At 37.0% G+C, this 18622-nt stretch overlaps 1 protein-coding gene across 3 annotated transcripts in view; it reads right to left on the bottom strand.

Annotated features, from left to right (window-relative positions):
* LOC149534736 (RHOMBOID-like protein 12, mitochondrial) overlaps positions 1-18622 on the bottom strand; it is a 243120-nt gene that overhangs the window by 125512 nt on the left and 98986 nt on the right. For all 3 annotated transcript variants that reach the window (XM_089803136.1, XM_089803138.1, XM_089803137.1), the window contains exons 3-5: positions 8405-8524; positions 7994-8104; positions 7745-7792 (exon numbers count right to left, since the gene is read on the bottom strand). In XM_089803136.1, the coding sequence (XP_089659262.1) occupies positions 7745-7792; positions 7994-8104; positions 8405-8524 (279 nt within the window). The remainder of the gene's footprint in view (positions 1-7744; positions 7793-7993; positions 8105-8404; positions 8525-18622) is intronic.

Here is an 18622-nt window from a genome sequence, read left to right as displayed (position 1 = left end):
CTTAAGCCTTATACAATCTAGTTTCTAAATTTCTAGGTTTAAACTTTAAAGTTCAAATTTTGAAATGAGACTAATATTTTTTTTCTTTTCCTTTTCTCAAAATTTAGATAGATGGTGGCAAATGTTTGGGCCTTCAACCAAAAATCTTTAGCAAATTGCCATCCGCATTTTGAGCTAACCAAGTAGCGCTTTTGGATGTAAGCGTAGCTGGAGCATGTTCGAGCACATCCACTCGAAGAGGTGTAACAGGTTGTCTGTGGAGAAAATGAATAAGCTAGTCTTTGTGCATTACAACCTATGCATTAGGACTAGGGAGATTTTGGATAGTAACACCTCTCTGATTACTCTAGAGGAGGTTGATCCAGAGTCTAAGTGGATCACTCAGGCTACTAATCCTGTCTTTGATGATGAGGACCTACAGTGGGTTGACCAAGCAAATAAAGAGGGCCAAGCTGAGCCTGTGGCTATGGTAGCAGAGGACCAGAGAGCTCTAGTTGTTTCTAGTGGCACCTCACAGGCATTGGCAAAGCCAAAGACTACAGTTGATCCTAGTGGCACCTCACAGGCATTGGCAGAGCCAGAGACTATAGTTGATCCTAGAGGCACCACACAAGCTGATGCTATGGCTAATCAGTCATCCAGGACCTACCTTAGACGCCTTACTAAGATGCATTTTATAGATTATCCTAAGCCTGAGGTTGAGGTTGAGGTTGGGGATGAGGATGACAATGGCGATGATGATGACGATGACAATGAGAATGAGGATGATGATGAGGACTCTGACTAGGAGCCATAGCTATAGTCTTGTTTTAACTTTTTGTTTAACTTAATATATGATTAGAATTTGGAACATTTGATGATGACTATTGAATCTTGATGTGTTAGATTTCATAATACATATACATTTTGATGAGTTGCATGGATTTATCATTTTATATATGACTCTATGTTTTACTTTTATAATATTTCCTTCAGCTACTATTTAAACTTTAATTACTAATAATATAGTATTTAGCAATTTACGTTTGTAGTATTGTACTTATGTAATCGATGTATTTTTGACTTTTAAGCTTTTAACTTTAAGTATGTGCATTATGATCAAATTATCTTCTATTTAATGATGTTATTGTGTCTTTAAGCTTTATTCAATAATGGGTGCATGGAATATTCTTTAAATCTTAAAAAATCTCAAAATTTCGATGTTTATTCACTTTGTCGAGTCACCCCGAGTCACCGCCGAGCCATTTCCAAGTCTGAGCCGGGTCACGAGTCAAGTTACCCTTGCCAAGTCCGAGCCGGGTCCGAGTCACGTTACTTTGATCAATCTATCATAATGGTGCAACTCTTTTGGCTCCAAATCTTTTTGTGGTCCTCTAGCTCAAGTTTCATTTCCTCAACCATTTCTAGTAAGAGGGGACCACTCAACTCATCTTTAGTGGGGGCTTTAACCCTTGCACCACAAATGGAAACCACATCAATCATGCCCTGCCAATAAGGAGTCATGTCACATTTATAAAATTATTTAAATTAGCATATTTCAACACCAAGTTGAAATTATAAAATTTTATTTTCAAAGTTTGATTTAAAAAATTAAAAGTAAAACAATCAAATATAAATGAACTACCTGGCTGCAATAAATGGAATGTCGCAAAAATACCAGAACTTGCGAATTGCTCTTCTTATAGCTTCATGAATCTCCCTATTCCAGCTGAAGTTCTCAAGTGAGGTTTGTGCACCAGGAGTGGAACGTGGTACCAAAAAAATGTCCAAACTAGATTTTCTAATGATAGGACAAAAGGTAATGTTAGTACTACTATCAGGGGGAGCACTACTAGCAGGAATAGATGTAGAAGTAGTAGCACTAGCAGAAGCACTAGGACAATAGGGAGGAAGGGAAGAACCTTCTCCAACACAACCTACTGACTTAGGAGTATAAAACTAGATACACCTGCAGCTACAAATGAGGGTGGACGAGAAGTGGAAGGAAACTGAGCTAACTCTTCTAATTGTTTTTGTCTTAATTCCTTTTCTTGTTCATATTTTTCTAAGGCAACATAAAAAATCGTTTAGCCTCCGGAGATGCAACTTTACAAGGCTCAGCATCATGTACACATATGCCACCAATATGGTATTTCAATCTATCTATCCCACCACTATGAACGAGCTTACAAAATAAGCATTTTATTTGATTTCTACCTCTACCCAGAATGTCTATGGTGTACTTCCAACACCCATCCTTTTTATTGCCTTTAGTGAGCTTGGGTTTTTAAGCTAGAGGAGCCATTATGATTAGAGAAAAAAATGTTTTCAAAATGTCAAGGTCACTGCAATAAGACAATTTTAACCAAAAATTACTATTTAAGCATTGCGTTTTATGAAGATGTAAAGTAAAAGAAAACCAATAAATATAGAGAAAAAATTCATCCAAAAACTCAAAAACACAGAAAAAAATCAACTCTTACCTCTTTCAAATGAGTTGATAAGTGTTGAGAAGAGCACCTATAAACTACTTGATGATCTAAATGCAAGTATATAGCTGCTACAATGTCACAAATGCAAGCTTTTCTCCTCTTCCTTTCAGCTGCTTGCAAAACAATGGCTCTCTGCTTCTCTTTCTTCCTCTCTCCTTTCTATTTCTCGCATAAGAGTGTTATGAAAGCCCTTTTAGGGTTATCAGGAAAAGAAACATTTTTTTTTGACATCCGATTTTGCTCAACCGTGGCCGGGTCACATGCATCGTGACTCGCGAGTCACATGGTCATCCCGCAAGTCAGGAGACTCGTGAGACTCAACCAAGGTGTCCCACAAAGCTAAGGTTACGGACAATTTTGACCCAGCTGAGGTTACCCAACTCGCTGACCCGAGAAACATCTCATTACTCTACAACTCGTTGAACAATTTACTTACAATACATTCCTTTGGTCTTGCATATTGGAAGACATCTAGATCGAGAAAATCTTCACAACTAGCTTGATCTTCTTGTTTAAGGCAATTGGATATAAGAGTAGACATTGCAAATCAAGATAACTTCCCTCATTTGTTACTCTAGCAGTTGCAATAAGTATATTGTTATTATTCAGGTTTATTTAGAGGATAAGTTTAGATAGAAAGAAGTCCCATGCAATTGAGATTATAAGAAATTTGTCTCAAACCCTAAGAGATCTTAGAAGCGTAATTCTGATTCGAACTTCATTTATCCTATCAAAATTGATTCATTTGGCTCTTGTTTATTAATCTCTTTCCTAGCCATTTTTCTTATGTGTTGTTATAGGTCTCTTTTGTTAGTATGTCAGTTACATGAGTGACTCCAAATTTCCAAATACTCATCAAAGTGAATACAAGCCTTTAAATCGACTGACAACTTGTGGTAAGTGAAACAAGTTGGGGGCATCAAATCTTATTAAAAATTCTTGAATAGGTAGATCCATGTCCTTTCCCTTCAATAGACCTTCAAATCTCTTTGACTGCAAAGCATCTATAATGTCATCTTTATTCTATAAGCTGGCAGAATCATATCAAAGATTTGATGCCAGTTGTATTGTCTCAGTCTAGATTTTCCTCATTTTTTCTTTAAGTAAATAGTAAAATACCACACAATCACAATAGGGCTTACATAATTAATTACTTCATATTTCATAATTTTGGTAGACATTTTAGATTTAGAATTTATAAATATTAACTTTATTTTTTAATATTTGTTGTAATCCTTCTTATAGTTTGCAGCTATATCTTTTGAATAGATGTCTTGAAATATTTCTAATAAATTGAAGGGTTTTAATCCATGAATTTGAAGAAATTAAGGGTTTCCTAATCTATAAGGGGATTTTCCTATTGGTTCCTAAAACTGCAATTAGAATCCTACGAGCCTTGTCTGCTCGATGCTGGGATATCTAATCGGTTGTGGCCAACTTGATAGAATCAATCAATTTGATCTAGATCCTCTGGGCATTTGGCTCTACAAAACCAAGGCCTGTACACCTTATCCTAGATAACAAACTTGGATCCAAGACGTTTATAGCAAATAGATTCAATGCAGAAACAATTTTCCAAAATGGCAAGATTTTAAGGAAACTTCCAGATTGATTTTAAGGAAACTTGAAGAAATTAAGGGTTTCCTAATCTATAAGGGGATTTTTCTGTTGGTTCCTAAAACTACAGATTAGAATCCTACGAGCCTTGCCTGCTCAATGCTGGGATATCTAATCGGTTGTGGCCAAATTGGTAGAATCAATCAATTCGATCTAGATCCTCTGCGCATTTGGCTCTACAAAACCAAGGCCTGTACACCTTATCCTGGATAACAAACTTGGATCCAAGACGTTTATAGCGAATAGATTCAATGCAGAGACAATTTCCTGAAATGGCAAGATTTTAAGGAAACTTCCAGATTGATAATAATAAGTATTAATCTTCAAATTACAATTACTTCAATAAACTTGTGAATGTTGAAATAAGATTGAAAGTGAATTACTAAAATAAATAGATATCAAACCCTTAAAAGAAAAAAGATTAAAATATTGTCAGCATATAGATTGAGAAAAACCAGCGAATTAATGATCAATGCCGAAATTTAAAAGAGTGATAGAGTCAAAACTATATGTTCACACATACAAATCTATGATATTATATATATTAAATCTATAAACAATTCAATTATCAAGATGCGTCAAATTATTTCGTTTTTATGCATATTTAAACTAATCTATGATGCTTTAACCCTTATATGGACAAAATAGATACAAATAAAGAAATCTGTAAGAATATTTCACAATATTTGTATTTGTCAGGTTTAAATAGCAATGAACAATTTGATCCACTTATCCTAATAACATATTATTAATAGAAAATAAAAATGATCACAAAGGACGAACTATATAGTAATTTAACTCTAAAGCAAATAAAAATCTTCCCGATTGTACTATAAGAGAAACCATATTGAAGACACAGATGCTGATGCTCCACTCAACACAATTTTATCTCCCACAATAGTGAAATATATGCCCGATAATTCAATATCCAACAACTTGGTTCAAACTTCAATCTTCTTCAAGCAAGAATTTAAAAATCGTATAAGCTTCAGGAATGCATAGAGTTTTTTGAAAATAATGAATGGTGTCTCTATCTAATTTTTCATCATATATTTATAGAGAATGAAAAACCCATTGGGTATCTTCCAAAGGGTCACACCCTTTCTAAACTAATAACTAATCAATGTTATGACTTTAATATAACTAGATTCTGTTACAATGTAACTGGCAGGGTATCCTTCAAATTCTCATCGCACGTATTTCTATTCCCATTACGTGTCCATACCAGGCTTCCAGATAACTCCTATTGGTTCACGCATATATCTCCAAACCTACTACAGGGACAAAACAAAATAAGATTTTGACTATCGAATGATATTAAATGATTCAAATTTCTTTTGTAGCAATAATGGACAATAATCAATATGTTTAAATATAGTGCTCTGATGCCTCCAAATGACCAATACACAATGATAACTACATGGTGGATTACAAAGGCACAACTTCCAGATCTTAACCGGCTGAGTATGGACACTATATGTTTACACACACTTCTTCCGTAACGCTTTTACTCTAAATCATATGCGAACGATGCATATCATGCCTCTCACATATCTCTGTTCGAACCCTGTTCTCTTCTCAGTATAAACTCCTTTCTGTGCGACTGCCAAAGGCGATGATGTGGCAAGACTTATTTGATGTAAATACCATTCCATTTTCGATCACCTCTAATGCTTGACTAGATACCCCAGAAGACTAGATGTAATGTACATGCGCTGATTGTATTCGTCGGTCGCTGGAGTTTCTATCGAATTGTATATGACTTGATATGAGTAATCCATAATTTTGTTATTTGACTAAATATACTCCAGATTCAGCCCTTTTCCATATTGCATGAGGCTTTGCTATCACTGTTGTATATGTTTCACTGAGGTAATCACGAGTTTCCAATAATTACTTCAAATATTATTGTTACTAACTCAATGTATCGTGCCACCAATGATCAAAATTTATCTGCCCCTTTATTCCACACAGGCGTCCATGTAGTTTTGTCAAACAGTGTCTTTATTCTCAATGACCCATGCATCTGAATGAAATACCAGTGATCTGTATTTAGAGTGCCAAATGTTCTGTCAGACCCAGCAAGCATTTGAATTAGAATTTGGTCTGAAATGCTTAGGACAAGATATCCCTGAAGACAGCATATATTCCTCAGACTGGGTAAATCATATCTTCAACATGTTGTCTTCTATGTGCTGCTGTATATTTGCCTATTGGCTGAGTGCATCCACACATCACTATTTCTATGTACATATCATGCATGTTTCTGATGTTTCAATATCCTGCATTGCCGTAGTTATCCTAAACATATCATCAAATAATGTTTTATGCTGCAGATAAATCTGGATGGGTATCTTTTACAACTGAATTCATTTTCAAAAATTCTGATTGTGAAGACATAACTATGCAGGAATACACCTTGAACACTATACATCCTGCATATAACTGCTCACACTTTCCTATCTAATTTTATTGAGTGAATGATCAGGTAAAATGTTGCAAATGGAAACTATAATTTGCAAAAATTTCAAGGTTCCATCATTGTCCTCAAAGTTGCTGAATCATTAATTCATTCTCCAAGAAGGAAACATAGATTGGTATATCTGCTGGATTGTCCTTCCTTCCCCTTAATTTTTTCTTCTTATATACCCCTTTTACTCCTATAGTCATAAACCTTCATATGCTACCCCTTGTCTTTTAGTTAAATTTTTATTTTATTTTTATTTTTTGATTTTTTAGCAATTGCAGACTGGGTATTAATCCCACATCCTTAGTTAAAAATTATATCTGAATTTTCTATCACTGTCTAACATCTTGAGTTTATGACCAGCAATGGAAATATATGGCACAAATTAAATTTAATGGGAAGTCTTATGTTTAGGTGGAGGCATCACAACAATGTTAGTTTCTTAAGGTTGCATGCTATTGAATGATTCATCTATACCCGTTCTTGGTATGTAAGACTATATTTTTGTAAATTCCTTCCATAAATACCATAGATTTTAAATAAAGGGAAAACTCTTCTCATAATACAGCGGGGATAAAATATCTCATGCTGTGACAAATCATTTTCTGAAGTCAACATTTAGGGATAACAGAATGCATGTTTTCTCTGTTTCTGTTCAATGTATGCAGTGCTGTTTATGTCACCATATAAAGGACCCATTGTCTGCTCATTCTCCAACAAAAAAATCGCCTTCTTCAATCATAGTAATGTAGCATTGCTGGAATATTCCACTCCACTTTTGCTTTTGTTTCTTGATGATATCAATACCAGTTTCATCATACATGTGATTGAACATGTGAGAATCATTAACATTGATTTATTTTTGTTGACCTCTCATTAGTTTTGTTTATGCCATAATATTAATAGCATCTCAATCTAATGGGAAACCCTCTCCAGGTAAGGTTCCATTAGATGGGGGCACAGTTCCCATTTCCTCGTGCATGTCCCTGGATTAGTATATGCAAGAAAAGACAAATTGAATTGCTTGCAATACTACTTTTACAGGTAGCCCTGTGTGACTCTATGTAACTATTATATAGATTAAATACAGTACATGATGATAATAAATTCCCTCTACAAGTAACAAGATAAAAAACTAACACAAATAATGACCAAAACATTTGGTCATACAATTAAAACGGAATATTACCAATGCTGGAGGGGTATATCTTGGATTGAAATCATTTCTGGAAATGCCCTGCAAACAAGATAAAAGTCATGTATATCAGAATGCAGCAAAGGCAAAGAGAGCTAAAACAAATCTATTAATTTGCTGCCACCATGGAAGCATAAACAGTGAATTCAATATCCCTACGTGCTCTTATGGCTCTTGATAGAAATATATAATGAAATTTAATAAGCACTCTCATTTTAATGTAATTTAATAAATAAAACCTACCTTACGCCAAGGTACAATAATAGCCTTATCAATTAGAAAGAAAATTGAACCACCAAGAGCCCCAGCAAGGTACAGCATGAATAAATATTTAGATCCAAAAGTCCGTGCAACCTGTTCTATCAGTATAAATATCAAGGTAGAAAAGAAAGTTTATTCATTCCAGCTTACAAAGAGCAATAATGAAGATAATCACAAAGTTAAAAATAATAATGAGCTGCAATATGTAATTATCACATTTACAGTTGAACATACAACACAAAAGCTGCTTCTCTAAGCAACGGAACATATGCTGCTTAGAAATAATTTCTCCTGTCAAGTTTCATGTTCTTAACACTTGACAGATAAAATCAATGAGCTGGATTTAAAGTACAAGGAAATGACTTCAAAAAGAGCATTGGTAAAGTATATTACCTCAGAACCAAAGAAATAGAAGCCAAACATGTTGGAAAAGAGGTGATAAGGGTCCTTGTGGCTGAAAGCATGGGAAATAAGAGTGTGCACACGCCCATTTAAGAAATTATCCACAGATATCTACTTTGTCCATGTGAACACAAATATTAGAACTGCTGCTATGAAGGCCATCATACATTTCAAATAAAAGAAACCATGTATCCAGATAAAACTACTTTTAGTCAATATTATGTTTCATCACTTGTTCTTCTAAACATGTCTTTAAATTAGTGTCAATTTCAAAAATCCTTTATTCCCAGACAAAAATATAGGCAAAATCCATGCCAATCTTGAACCACTAGAAATTAAACAAACCCTGCAATGAGAAACTAAAAATAGAAATCAAAATAAAGCAACCTATAACAATCCCACTTCAGTGGAACCCATGTAATGACCCACCTCATCAAATAGAGTGAATAGTTCTTTCTTCTTGCATTGATTGCACTATAATGAATGTGTCAATCGATATAACAAAGACAATGTAAACTCTAATCGAACAAGGAAATCGATAAATATAATTCTTCTCAAACACCCAACCATATAAAAATATCATGCAACTTGTCCTAGCCAAGTCCTTGCGATAATTCAGAAAGAACACTACTCAAATCCTCGATTGCCTTTACCAATAGACAATCCTAATGGTCTTATAAGAGAGGCTTTTGAACCCAATATCTACAACTGCAATAGCATCATCCACCACTAACTGTTAGAATGGAGAACTCAAATGGAACATGTTAAATAGTACAAAAAATAAGCAATGGCCTTTCTTGGCCTAATCTTGCACAATCATTTTCCTTCCTGTACTCACCAAAGCTAGATCTACATGTAGTATGTAGTGCATAGATATTATTGTTCCCCCCAGTTATTCTACGATTGTACGATCCAAGAAAAGGCATAGAAATTTGTTTAGCTATTGAGTTTGTTGTGAAATCTCATCCAAGTAACGAACTCTAGCCTTAGACAAAACCAATCTAACTTGTGAGGTCATCCTTGTCTTCATTGCCTTATTTTCCTAAGTTACCTATTCAGGTGTAGATCGGAATGCAGTAGCAAGAAGCAGGTGTGGATGTGCAAAGTATTTTTTGGGGTATAATTTTCTAATGGAAAATATATATATATATATATGATATATATGACATATATTATATATATTCAAATTAATACCAATTTATGTAAATGATCGACTATCTGTAGGCTGGATAACTTTTCTATTCTCGATTGACGACGAAGTTAGGCCAACTGTGGTGAGTTGAAAGATGTTGGTTCCGACTCTGGATCTTCTTATGCTACATGCTTTGGGTCTTGACCCAGTGTTTCTATTGGTGGCGCTATCTCTGCCATTGGGGTTTCAATGTTCACCCTTCCAATCTGCAAGGAAGCTCCCAATCTCAAATTCATTGACTGCAGGAAATAAAATTAGAAATACAAATCTCATAACACGATGGTCAATACACATTTAAAAATAAAAAATTATGATGAGTAGAAACACATTGGCACAAAGGCCGCCGAACAAAAAGACCATTGAACAAAAACATTTTTTTGTCGCTAAGCATTAACTCCCGAGCGCCTCCACCTCTGCCTCCAAATTGGGAAGCTGCCAGTTTTGCATCCCACCTTCAAGTAAGAAATTTAATATCTGAGTTATTTTCTAAGATGATTTCCATATCTTGATTCACCTAACGGGTGACATCAAGAGGTCATTTAAAGAATTTATACACCTCATCCCTCACTACTTTCAAAATGCCATTTGAAATTAGAAATTCCTTAATTATACACAATGCTACAAAAATTACACTTCACTCTGTACCTTAGATGTGGAATTTCCCATGCAAAGTCCTTTTAACATCACATGATCACCAAGTATAAGCAAATAAATCGATAAAATAAAACATGTTTTTATCCTTTCAAAAAACTTTATAACCTCGTCCCTCACTACTTTCAAAATGCCTCTAATATCCCCATCATAAAATAGTTTACTAATCAAATCGTTGTTAATAGGCCGATTGATTTAAATTATCTCGGACCCATTTTAGTTTTGTTTCCGTAGGTAAGTGTAGTCGTCGGTATAAGAGTAAATTGGACTTTCCCAATTTCTCTATTTACTTAAATTTACATAGGTGAATTAAGTTTATTTATTTAGGCAATATTGTGAGATATTTATCAGACATATATTAATTCCTCATAGAAATTAAACACGTCTTCATTTCTCACATGTGACCTACCTTTGGTAGGTGCCTAACTTTGGTAGGTGCCCAACTTTGGTAGATGCCTAACTTTGACTCTTGCCTATATAAACAACCTAGCTCACATGTAATAATTGACCAAGTATGGCCAATGGCCATGACCAAGATTATGTTCTCATTAATACAATTTGCTTGTTGAGAACCATCTTTTTGTTCATGCTCTGAATTCTTCTTTGTAGCTAGTATCTTGTTGTCAGATTATAATCCCGACTCCTTTGAATTTGTTATACAAATTCTAACATGGTATCAGAGCCTTGTATCTAAAAGCTACTCACTCATATTTGAAGAAATTCAGAGCGTTTGACTGATTTGAAGGATTCAAAGGTTTTCCAATTGGATATGCAAAGGAGCTCTTGTTCGAAGCACCTCGGGCCCAAACGGACCTCATAATTGGATTCCTGACACATCAAAACCCTTGGCATGCAAATTAAGGTGAAACTTTTTTATTTTAAAAAATATATATTTGTATTTCACCATTGTTTTGTTGAAATTTTTTTATTGCAACATATGCATGTGCAAGTTTTTTATTTATTTATATATATATTTTAAATAAATTTTAAAAGCTTTTTTTTTAAATGCATTTTCTTTACACTTTTCTTGGTAAATTTTGTATATATATATATGTTTTTAACAAAAAAAAAATTCAAAAAAATGTAAAAAAATGTGGCACGGATTTTGGCCTCAAAATTTTTTCTGTTTTTACAAGGGCGCCACCAAATCACTGCTTGCAGCCACCAGCACCACCTGTACAACCCTTTACAGCTCCTCCACTGCCTCGGCCCTCCGCTGGCTCTCTACTCACACGGCCCTCCATGACCTGCTCTTCACGCAGCCCCTACCACCGCTCGCCCAACTGCATGCTCCACTCCCGAGCAGCTCTACAATCTCCAACTCGGTCGCCTGCATTTTTTGTACTCCTCGGCACCACCTTAGCCACTTGTTCCAATGGCCTCCAAACGCAACTAGTGAAACCCTCGACCCCGAGCAGCCCAGCCTCTAAATGGCTGCCAAAAAGCTCCGCCCGAGCAAATCTCCTCCACCGCTACCGTTGGACTGTTTTTCCGATGGCCGGATTGTTTTCCCGATGCCCAAGCTATGTTTTCTGGGGAGGAATTTTTTGGTAACCGAGATCTTTTTTGAGCAACCAGATTTGTTTCCCGGGGGGGGATTTTTTGAGACCAAATTTGCTTCTGTGGGAGAACTTTTCCAAGCAACTGAATTTGTTTCCGAGGAGGCCTTTTCAGACAACCGGATTTGTTTCCAGGGAGGGGATTTTTTTCTTGTGACATGCTGGTGTCATCATGACATCAACACAGGAAGGCCCATTGCCATGTGGATGCATTATTAGCATCCAGTCAATGTCGAGTCAGCTAACACATCACTACCACATGAGATGTCACGTGGGGGTCCTTTTTTGCCATGACAGTCATATGGCCGTCAAATTTATCTCTGTGGCATGTTGAGATTATCGTGACATCACCCACCTACAAGCCTTCAGGTCTATTTTTGACCTACTGTTGGTTTTTTCACCATAACTTGAGCATACAAACTCTGTTTTCGGCAAATGAAATATCGTCGCAAAGCTGGTTCCGAGAGCTATCCATTGGTGCAGGAATATTGGGATTTTGATGCAATTCATTACTTGTTTTGGCAGTCAAAGACCGCGGTTCTGTTTTCTAGTCCGGCAAGCATATCATGATCTTTGATGACATCTTTTATAAGCTTTTTTTGCAAATTGCATTGAGATAAAGTGCCACTTCTTGCATATTGGGATCTTGCTCATCATTGTGGCTTATTGTACTCGCACTAATTTATAAAGTGTCTTGGGGGGATTTTAAAGTGGGCATGTATCCACATTCCTTTATCAAGAGAGTATTCCTTGCATTAGCCCCACGATGTGTTGATGACAGGTGCCTTTATAGGTGCATGATGTGTCGATGACACGTGCCTTTATAGGTGTTTGTACCCCTTCCTTACTCTCAATGTTCTTGGTTCTTTCTTTTCTACCGGAGATATTGGCCCACTTTCTTTGTTGCCTATCACCTCACCCTTGTCAGCATTCGAGGAGGATTTCATTGTTGGTTTCTTATGCTTCCTTGGTTCATTGGAGTGAGCCATGTATATAGTGGTTGTTCATATGTACTAAGCAGATGCATTTAGTTGTTGTTGTTGTTCCTATGTATTTGGCTGGGTACCTATGCATTCCGATGAGATGGATCACTTACCATATGGACACTCTACTTTTTGTTCTTATTTTGGATGGAACCTTCCAGGTTCTATTGCCATGGAGGTTATTCACATCAGCAATACTTTTGACAGTTGTTTGCAACTTCATCATGGTGTTCTTCAAGATCAACCTTGTTCCTATTTTCTGGAACTTTCTTTTTCAACTATATATTTTTGGAGTAGAGCTTTTCCCATTGGGTTTTCTCTATTTCTCCACTTTAAAGAGATTTGGTTGTGATTTTGTACCTAATTGGGCCTTGTTGTCGGGACCCAACATTTGTTTGTAGTTGCCTTTCCTTTTCATGCATTGTTTGTAGTTGCATTGTAAGCTTAAGTACGTCTCCCTAAGTTGCACTTAAGGGGGGGTGTTAGAGTAAATTGGACTTTCCCAATTTCTCTAGTTACTTAAGTTTAATTGAGTTTAGTTTATTTATTTAGGCAATATTGTGAGATATTTATGAGAAATATATTAATTCCTCATAGGAATTAAACACATCTTCATTTCTCACATGCCACCTACCTTTGGTAGGTGCCTAACAGTCGGCTATATTTGTACACCCTTTGAAAATTTTCCCAACGGGTATCTAAGCACGGCTTGTAGGATGTCGTAGGTATGCATTTTGGATTATTTCATTATATTGTGAATTTCAGTTGGGATTCTTTGTTGTTCGCCATTTCGGAAGTGAAAGATCTTCCATACTTGGCTATTTCAGATTTCGGTGGAATTCAACCCACTCTATTCCGCCGCCTGTAATACTTCGCTCGGATTTGGCAAACTGGAGCACCATCTTGTGGAAAACATTAAATGAGGATTATGTGTTCAATTTTTACTCTTGTTCAGTGTTATCTAATAAATTTGGATCTATATGTTCATCGTTGCATTTTCCCTCTATCCTTACACGATTCAAGAGACTCTCACTTTGTTCACCTTGCATACTGTACCACTTGGTTAGCTGCATTGATTTCTACTGAACGGACTACTCATTGTACAGCCTTCTTGGTCCTCACACCATACATCCATCCTCATTTCAGTCACCATACAACCTCCTTGTACCACCATACGGCCAGAGTTGCTCATCGTACACCATCTTTCTCCCACCGTATGACACATTTGGTGTCCAATAGCATACCGTACAACCTTCACCCTTGTCTATACACCCTTGTTTAGCATTCCTACAATTGTTTCAATCTTAACATACTGCACCCAGCTGACCGTATGGCTTCATTCCAGTGTCTACATATTGATTTAAGAGGAGTTGTAGGTATGGGTCATTATAGTAGTATCAAAGCTTCGATCTTGCCAACCTATTGACAGCGAATGAGAGTGTATAGCCGGAAAAGAAGAAGAGCCCATTCCATTGATAGAATGGCAACAAAACCGAAACCCACAGTTGTCGAACTCATGGCAATACTGAGGGAACTTGAGAGAAATCAGGCACAAATCAATGATACTCAACATCTCATCGAAGAAACTCTCAAGAAGGTTGCAAAACATAAAATATCCAGTTAACAAAATGGAGGCACCACACAGAGAGAGGCAACCGACCTTTGAAGAAATGCAAGAATAGTTGAGAGAAGACTGGAGGAATGTGAATTTGGAGGAAGATATATCCTACAAAGATTACGCAAATCTGAGGATGAGGTATTCGGGAGGCGAAAACACAGGATATCTTAACGATGATCTCAGAAGGAAGTTGAGTAAAGTAAATTTGTCTCCATTTGATGGATCCAAATCCAAATCTTCGCAAGCATGGGTAATGAAGGCTGATAATTACTTCCAACTTAATCCTATGCCAAAAGAAGAAGCAACTAAATTTGCAGCATTACACTTCGAGGGAGTTGTGCATGAATGGTGGCATCACGGCACCATCACACTGGAACATGACCAAATAGATACCTATGCAGAATTCACTAAGAGATTAATAGATCGACTTGACAGTAAACATCCTGAACTCAATTACAAAGATTTGGCACAGCTGAGGCAAACTGGATCGATTGACCATTACATTGCAGAATTTCATAAACTCTCTATTTTGGTCATGGACATTTGTGAAAGAAGACGGATAGTGCTTCCCATGGACGGACTGAAAGAACCACTGAAGGGTTGCGTAAAAGGGTTCAATCCTAACACCCTGTCAAAGGCCATTAAGAAGGCGAGAAGTATGGCATCATCATTGGCGTCATCCTCACGAAGTTACTCACATTCCAAACCATCAGTGTTTCTAAGGGACAAACATAACAAACCTCCACCGAGAAAGTCATCATTGGATGAAGCTACCAGACAGGAACTCCAAAGGAAGAAACTATGTTTCAACTGCAATGGACCATAGGAACCTGCGCACAAATGCCTTCAGAAAGGAAAATTCCACTACATTGAGGTTGTATCTGATGATGAGGACAAACAGGAAGATATACCCTCAGAAGACAACCAACCCCACAAGGACACCAAAATGATTAGTTTGAACAGTACAAAAAGAATTGCAGCATTGGTATAGCATGAAGGAACTATCACCCTAGCCGGTAGCCCAAGGTACATGGTGTTTTGTGTACAGGAAACCCTTCAAGGACAAAGGGTTATGGTGATGCTCGATAGCAAGGCCACTCTAAACGTCATAAACACATCTCTGGTGAAGCGAAGAGGTCTACATACAGAGATGCATGCAGGATTCCAAGTCAAGGTTGCCAGAGGGACTCTTTGGCCCTGCACACACCTTGTTCCTCATCTAAGTATCACAATGGCGAATCACATGGTGACGAAGGATTTCTTCATAGTGGATCTTGATGATATAGAGGTTATTATGGGCATACAGTGGATGGAGACACTTGATGAATACACTTAAAGCTTCAAACGAATGGACTTCACTTTTGTTGTCGATGGAAAGAAGCTTGTTCTCCGTAGAATGGCAAATGAGGGTCCAAACGAAGTTTCTGCACATTGGATGGAAACAATTTTTTGGAAAGATAACGTTGCTTGAGCTACACATTGTTTTGTCTCGGCAGAACCTATAAAAAGGTAATGGACGCATCCCCAGGATGATGACCTTGTTGATCAAATAAGTAAGATCGATAAATGAGTGTCAACACACTTAACCATTTTTCACCATATGTGCCGAGTCACAAATAGTGCCAAGTAACACAGGAAGTTAATAGGTGTCAAGTAACACAAGAAGTTAATAGGTGTCGAGTAACACAGGAAGTTAATAGGTGCCGAGTAACACAGGAATTCTATAGGTGTCGAGTGACACAGTAATTCTATAGGAGCCGAGTAACTAGGAAACACAGTGGATGTCGAGCAATCTAGAATAGATGGTGTCGAGCATCAGTATTACTTCATGTGCCGAGCAATGCAAGATCAGCATGAAAGTTTGTGCAATCAAAAACCATCATGTGAAACGGTTATGCATGACTCATGACAGGATAAAAGGATAAGATCAAATCCTCCCAACCACCTATGCAATCCTCATGCAGCCAATCAAAAAATTAGCGACTGCATGCAGGCAATGGGTGAATTTCAAGGGTTTGAGCAGAAACACTTGAATCAAGGATGCATAACGAACCACTAATCCTTATAAGGGAGTGTTGACGCCATTGAACAACGAAGAGTTGAAAGAAGAAGGAAAAGCAGAGCCTATTATTAAGGTCGTTGTAGAACATTTGGTGTCAAAGATTTAGTGGAAAGGACAGCACTTAAACATCCAGTTGATCAAAACAGAGCAGGAAACAAAATCAGCAAATCAGATCTAGAAGAGATCAGTGATAGAAGAGCAGATCAAGTACCTGAGATCAGCATCAGAGATTGCATTAGATCAGGTGTATTATTCTAATACTCTCTCACAATTGTATTAGGAATTTGGAAATCCTATTGAGTTAGATGGGTTTAACAGCCTTATGTAAATCCTTTAACACGGTGACACTTCATGTAAAGTGTTTGTAAATCCTTTCAACAGGTCACATCTGATAGTGTGTAAAGCCTTTAACAAGGCAGGCCTTTAACAGGGCAAACCATTAGAAGTGCTTGAAATCAATTGCTACAGTAATTTTGTGGGCGTCATCCCCACCCCAGTTTTACCTTCTTATTCCTAGAGGGTTTCTGGGTCACCAAAATCTCAAGTGTTATGTGGTGATGCATGTTTGCTTCTCATGATTGTTTAATGTTTATATGCATGCATGTTAATTTTAGTTATATGTTATTAAAGATTTAAAACAAAAGAAAAGGTCAGTACTTCTGACTCACCCCCCCCCCCTCTCAGAAGCTCTCTTCCCATTAAGACATTCCAACAATTGGTATCAAAGCCAAATTCTCTTAAGAAGAAGCTTAACAGCTTGGAGGGAAAGATCTGAAGATGGAAGTCTTCAAACTTGGGAAGATCATTGAGAACCAGGTGATAGATGTGCATCTCGCTCTACACAAAGTAGAGGAAGCTAGAGAGGAATTAAGAAAATCCTTAAAAAGGACGGAAATAGCTATAGCTGAAAATGATATTCACTACAAGGAGATTGACACCACACAAGTATTTGCCAAAGGAGATTCCAAAGAATTTGATGCAGCAATAGCAGAACTGATGGAGAAAAACAGAGTTCAAGTAGAAGAGATAAGAACTCTTAAGATGGAGCATGAATCACAAGCCGTGACGCTATGTGAAATCACTGAACAAAGAAAAGAGCAGTTAAGGATAGAGTCATGATGGAAGATGACAAAAGAAATCTTGCAAACAAACTTGAAGAAAAATGTACTGAATTAACAAGGATCTCAAACATGTAGATGGTTACACTTGGCCAACTGATGAATCTTCATCATGAACTCAATATGAAAGATATTGAGATCTCTACTTTGAGGATGCAGAATGAACAACTGCAGAATGAATTGAAGAGAGAAAAAGGAACAGAAAAGAATCTCAACAAGTCAAGTGAAGCTATCAAGTACTTTGAACAGTTGCTGAAATCCCCAAGATCAGCCCATGATACATCAGGACTTGGATACACCAGCACTGAAGTTGGTGAATCATCGAAGAGTACTGAGCAAAGGAGTGACAAAGGTAAGGATCCTAAACCCACTTGTCATTACTGTAATAAAAAGGGGCATACTGCTAATGTTTGCAGGAATAGAAGGATCAATCAGCAAAGAATACCTAAGAGTAAAGGGTATTGTCACAAGTGTAACAAGCAAGGACATATGACACAAGACTGCAGGTCTAATGTCATAAGGACACAAAGATTTGATGGACACTACCATAATTGCAAGAAGTATGGACATAGAGCCTTTGAGTGTAGATCAAAGCCTATGTGGACACCAAATCAAGATGTAAGGAGGGACAACTATGTACATCATTACAATTGGGACTACAATACAAGACAAAGTTGTCATTATTGTCAAAAGTATGGTCACATACCCCAAAATTGCATCAAAACACATTTCAAGGGGAACTATAAAAGATGGCTGAACCAAACTACTTGCTTCGGTTGCTTGAAAACTGGACATGTCAGCAAGAATTGTCTAACAAAGGCCAAGGCACCCAAGATTGAAGTAAATAAGGACAAAGAAAAAGTTGAGGAGGCACACATCAGAATAGACGTAAAGAAGACATGGCAGAAAAAAGATGTACCAAGTACATCCAATGGAAGGGTCACTTCACCCAAGAGGTCAAGTGATCATATCTCATCCAACTAATCACAAGATGAGCCTATGGGGCTGATACATATAAGGAAGTAT

Source organism: Cupressus sempervirens, chromosome 10 (genome assembly GCF_028749045.1).
Source record: "Cupressus sempervirens isolate cs-2001-9-10 chromosome 10, ASM2874904v1, whole genome shotgun sequence".
NCBI lineage: Eukaryota > Viridiplantae > Streptophyta > Pinopsida > Cupressales > Cupressaceae > Cupressus > Cupressus sempervirens.
Note: the sequence above shows the minus strand (reverse complement) of the source record. Positions and strands in the feature narration are given on the sequence as shown.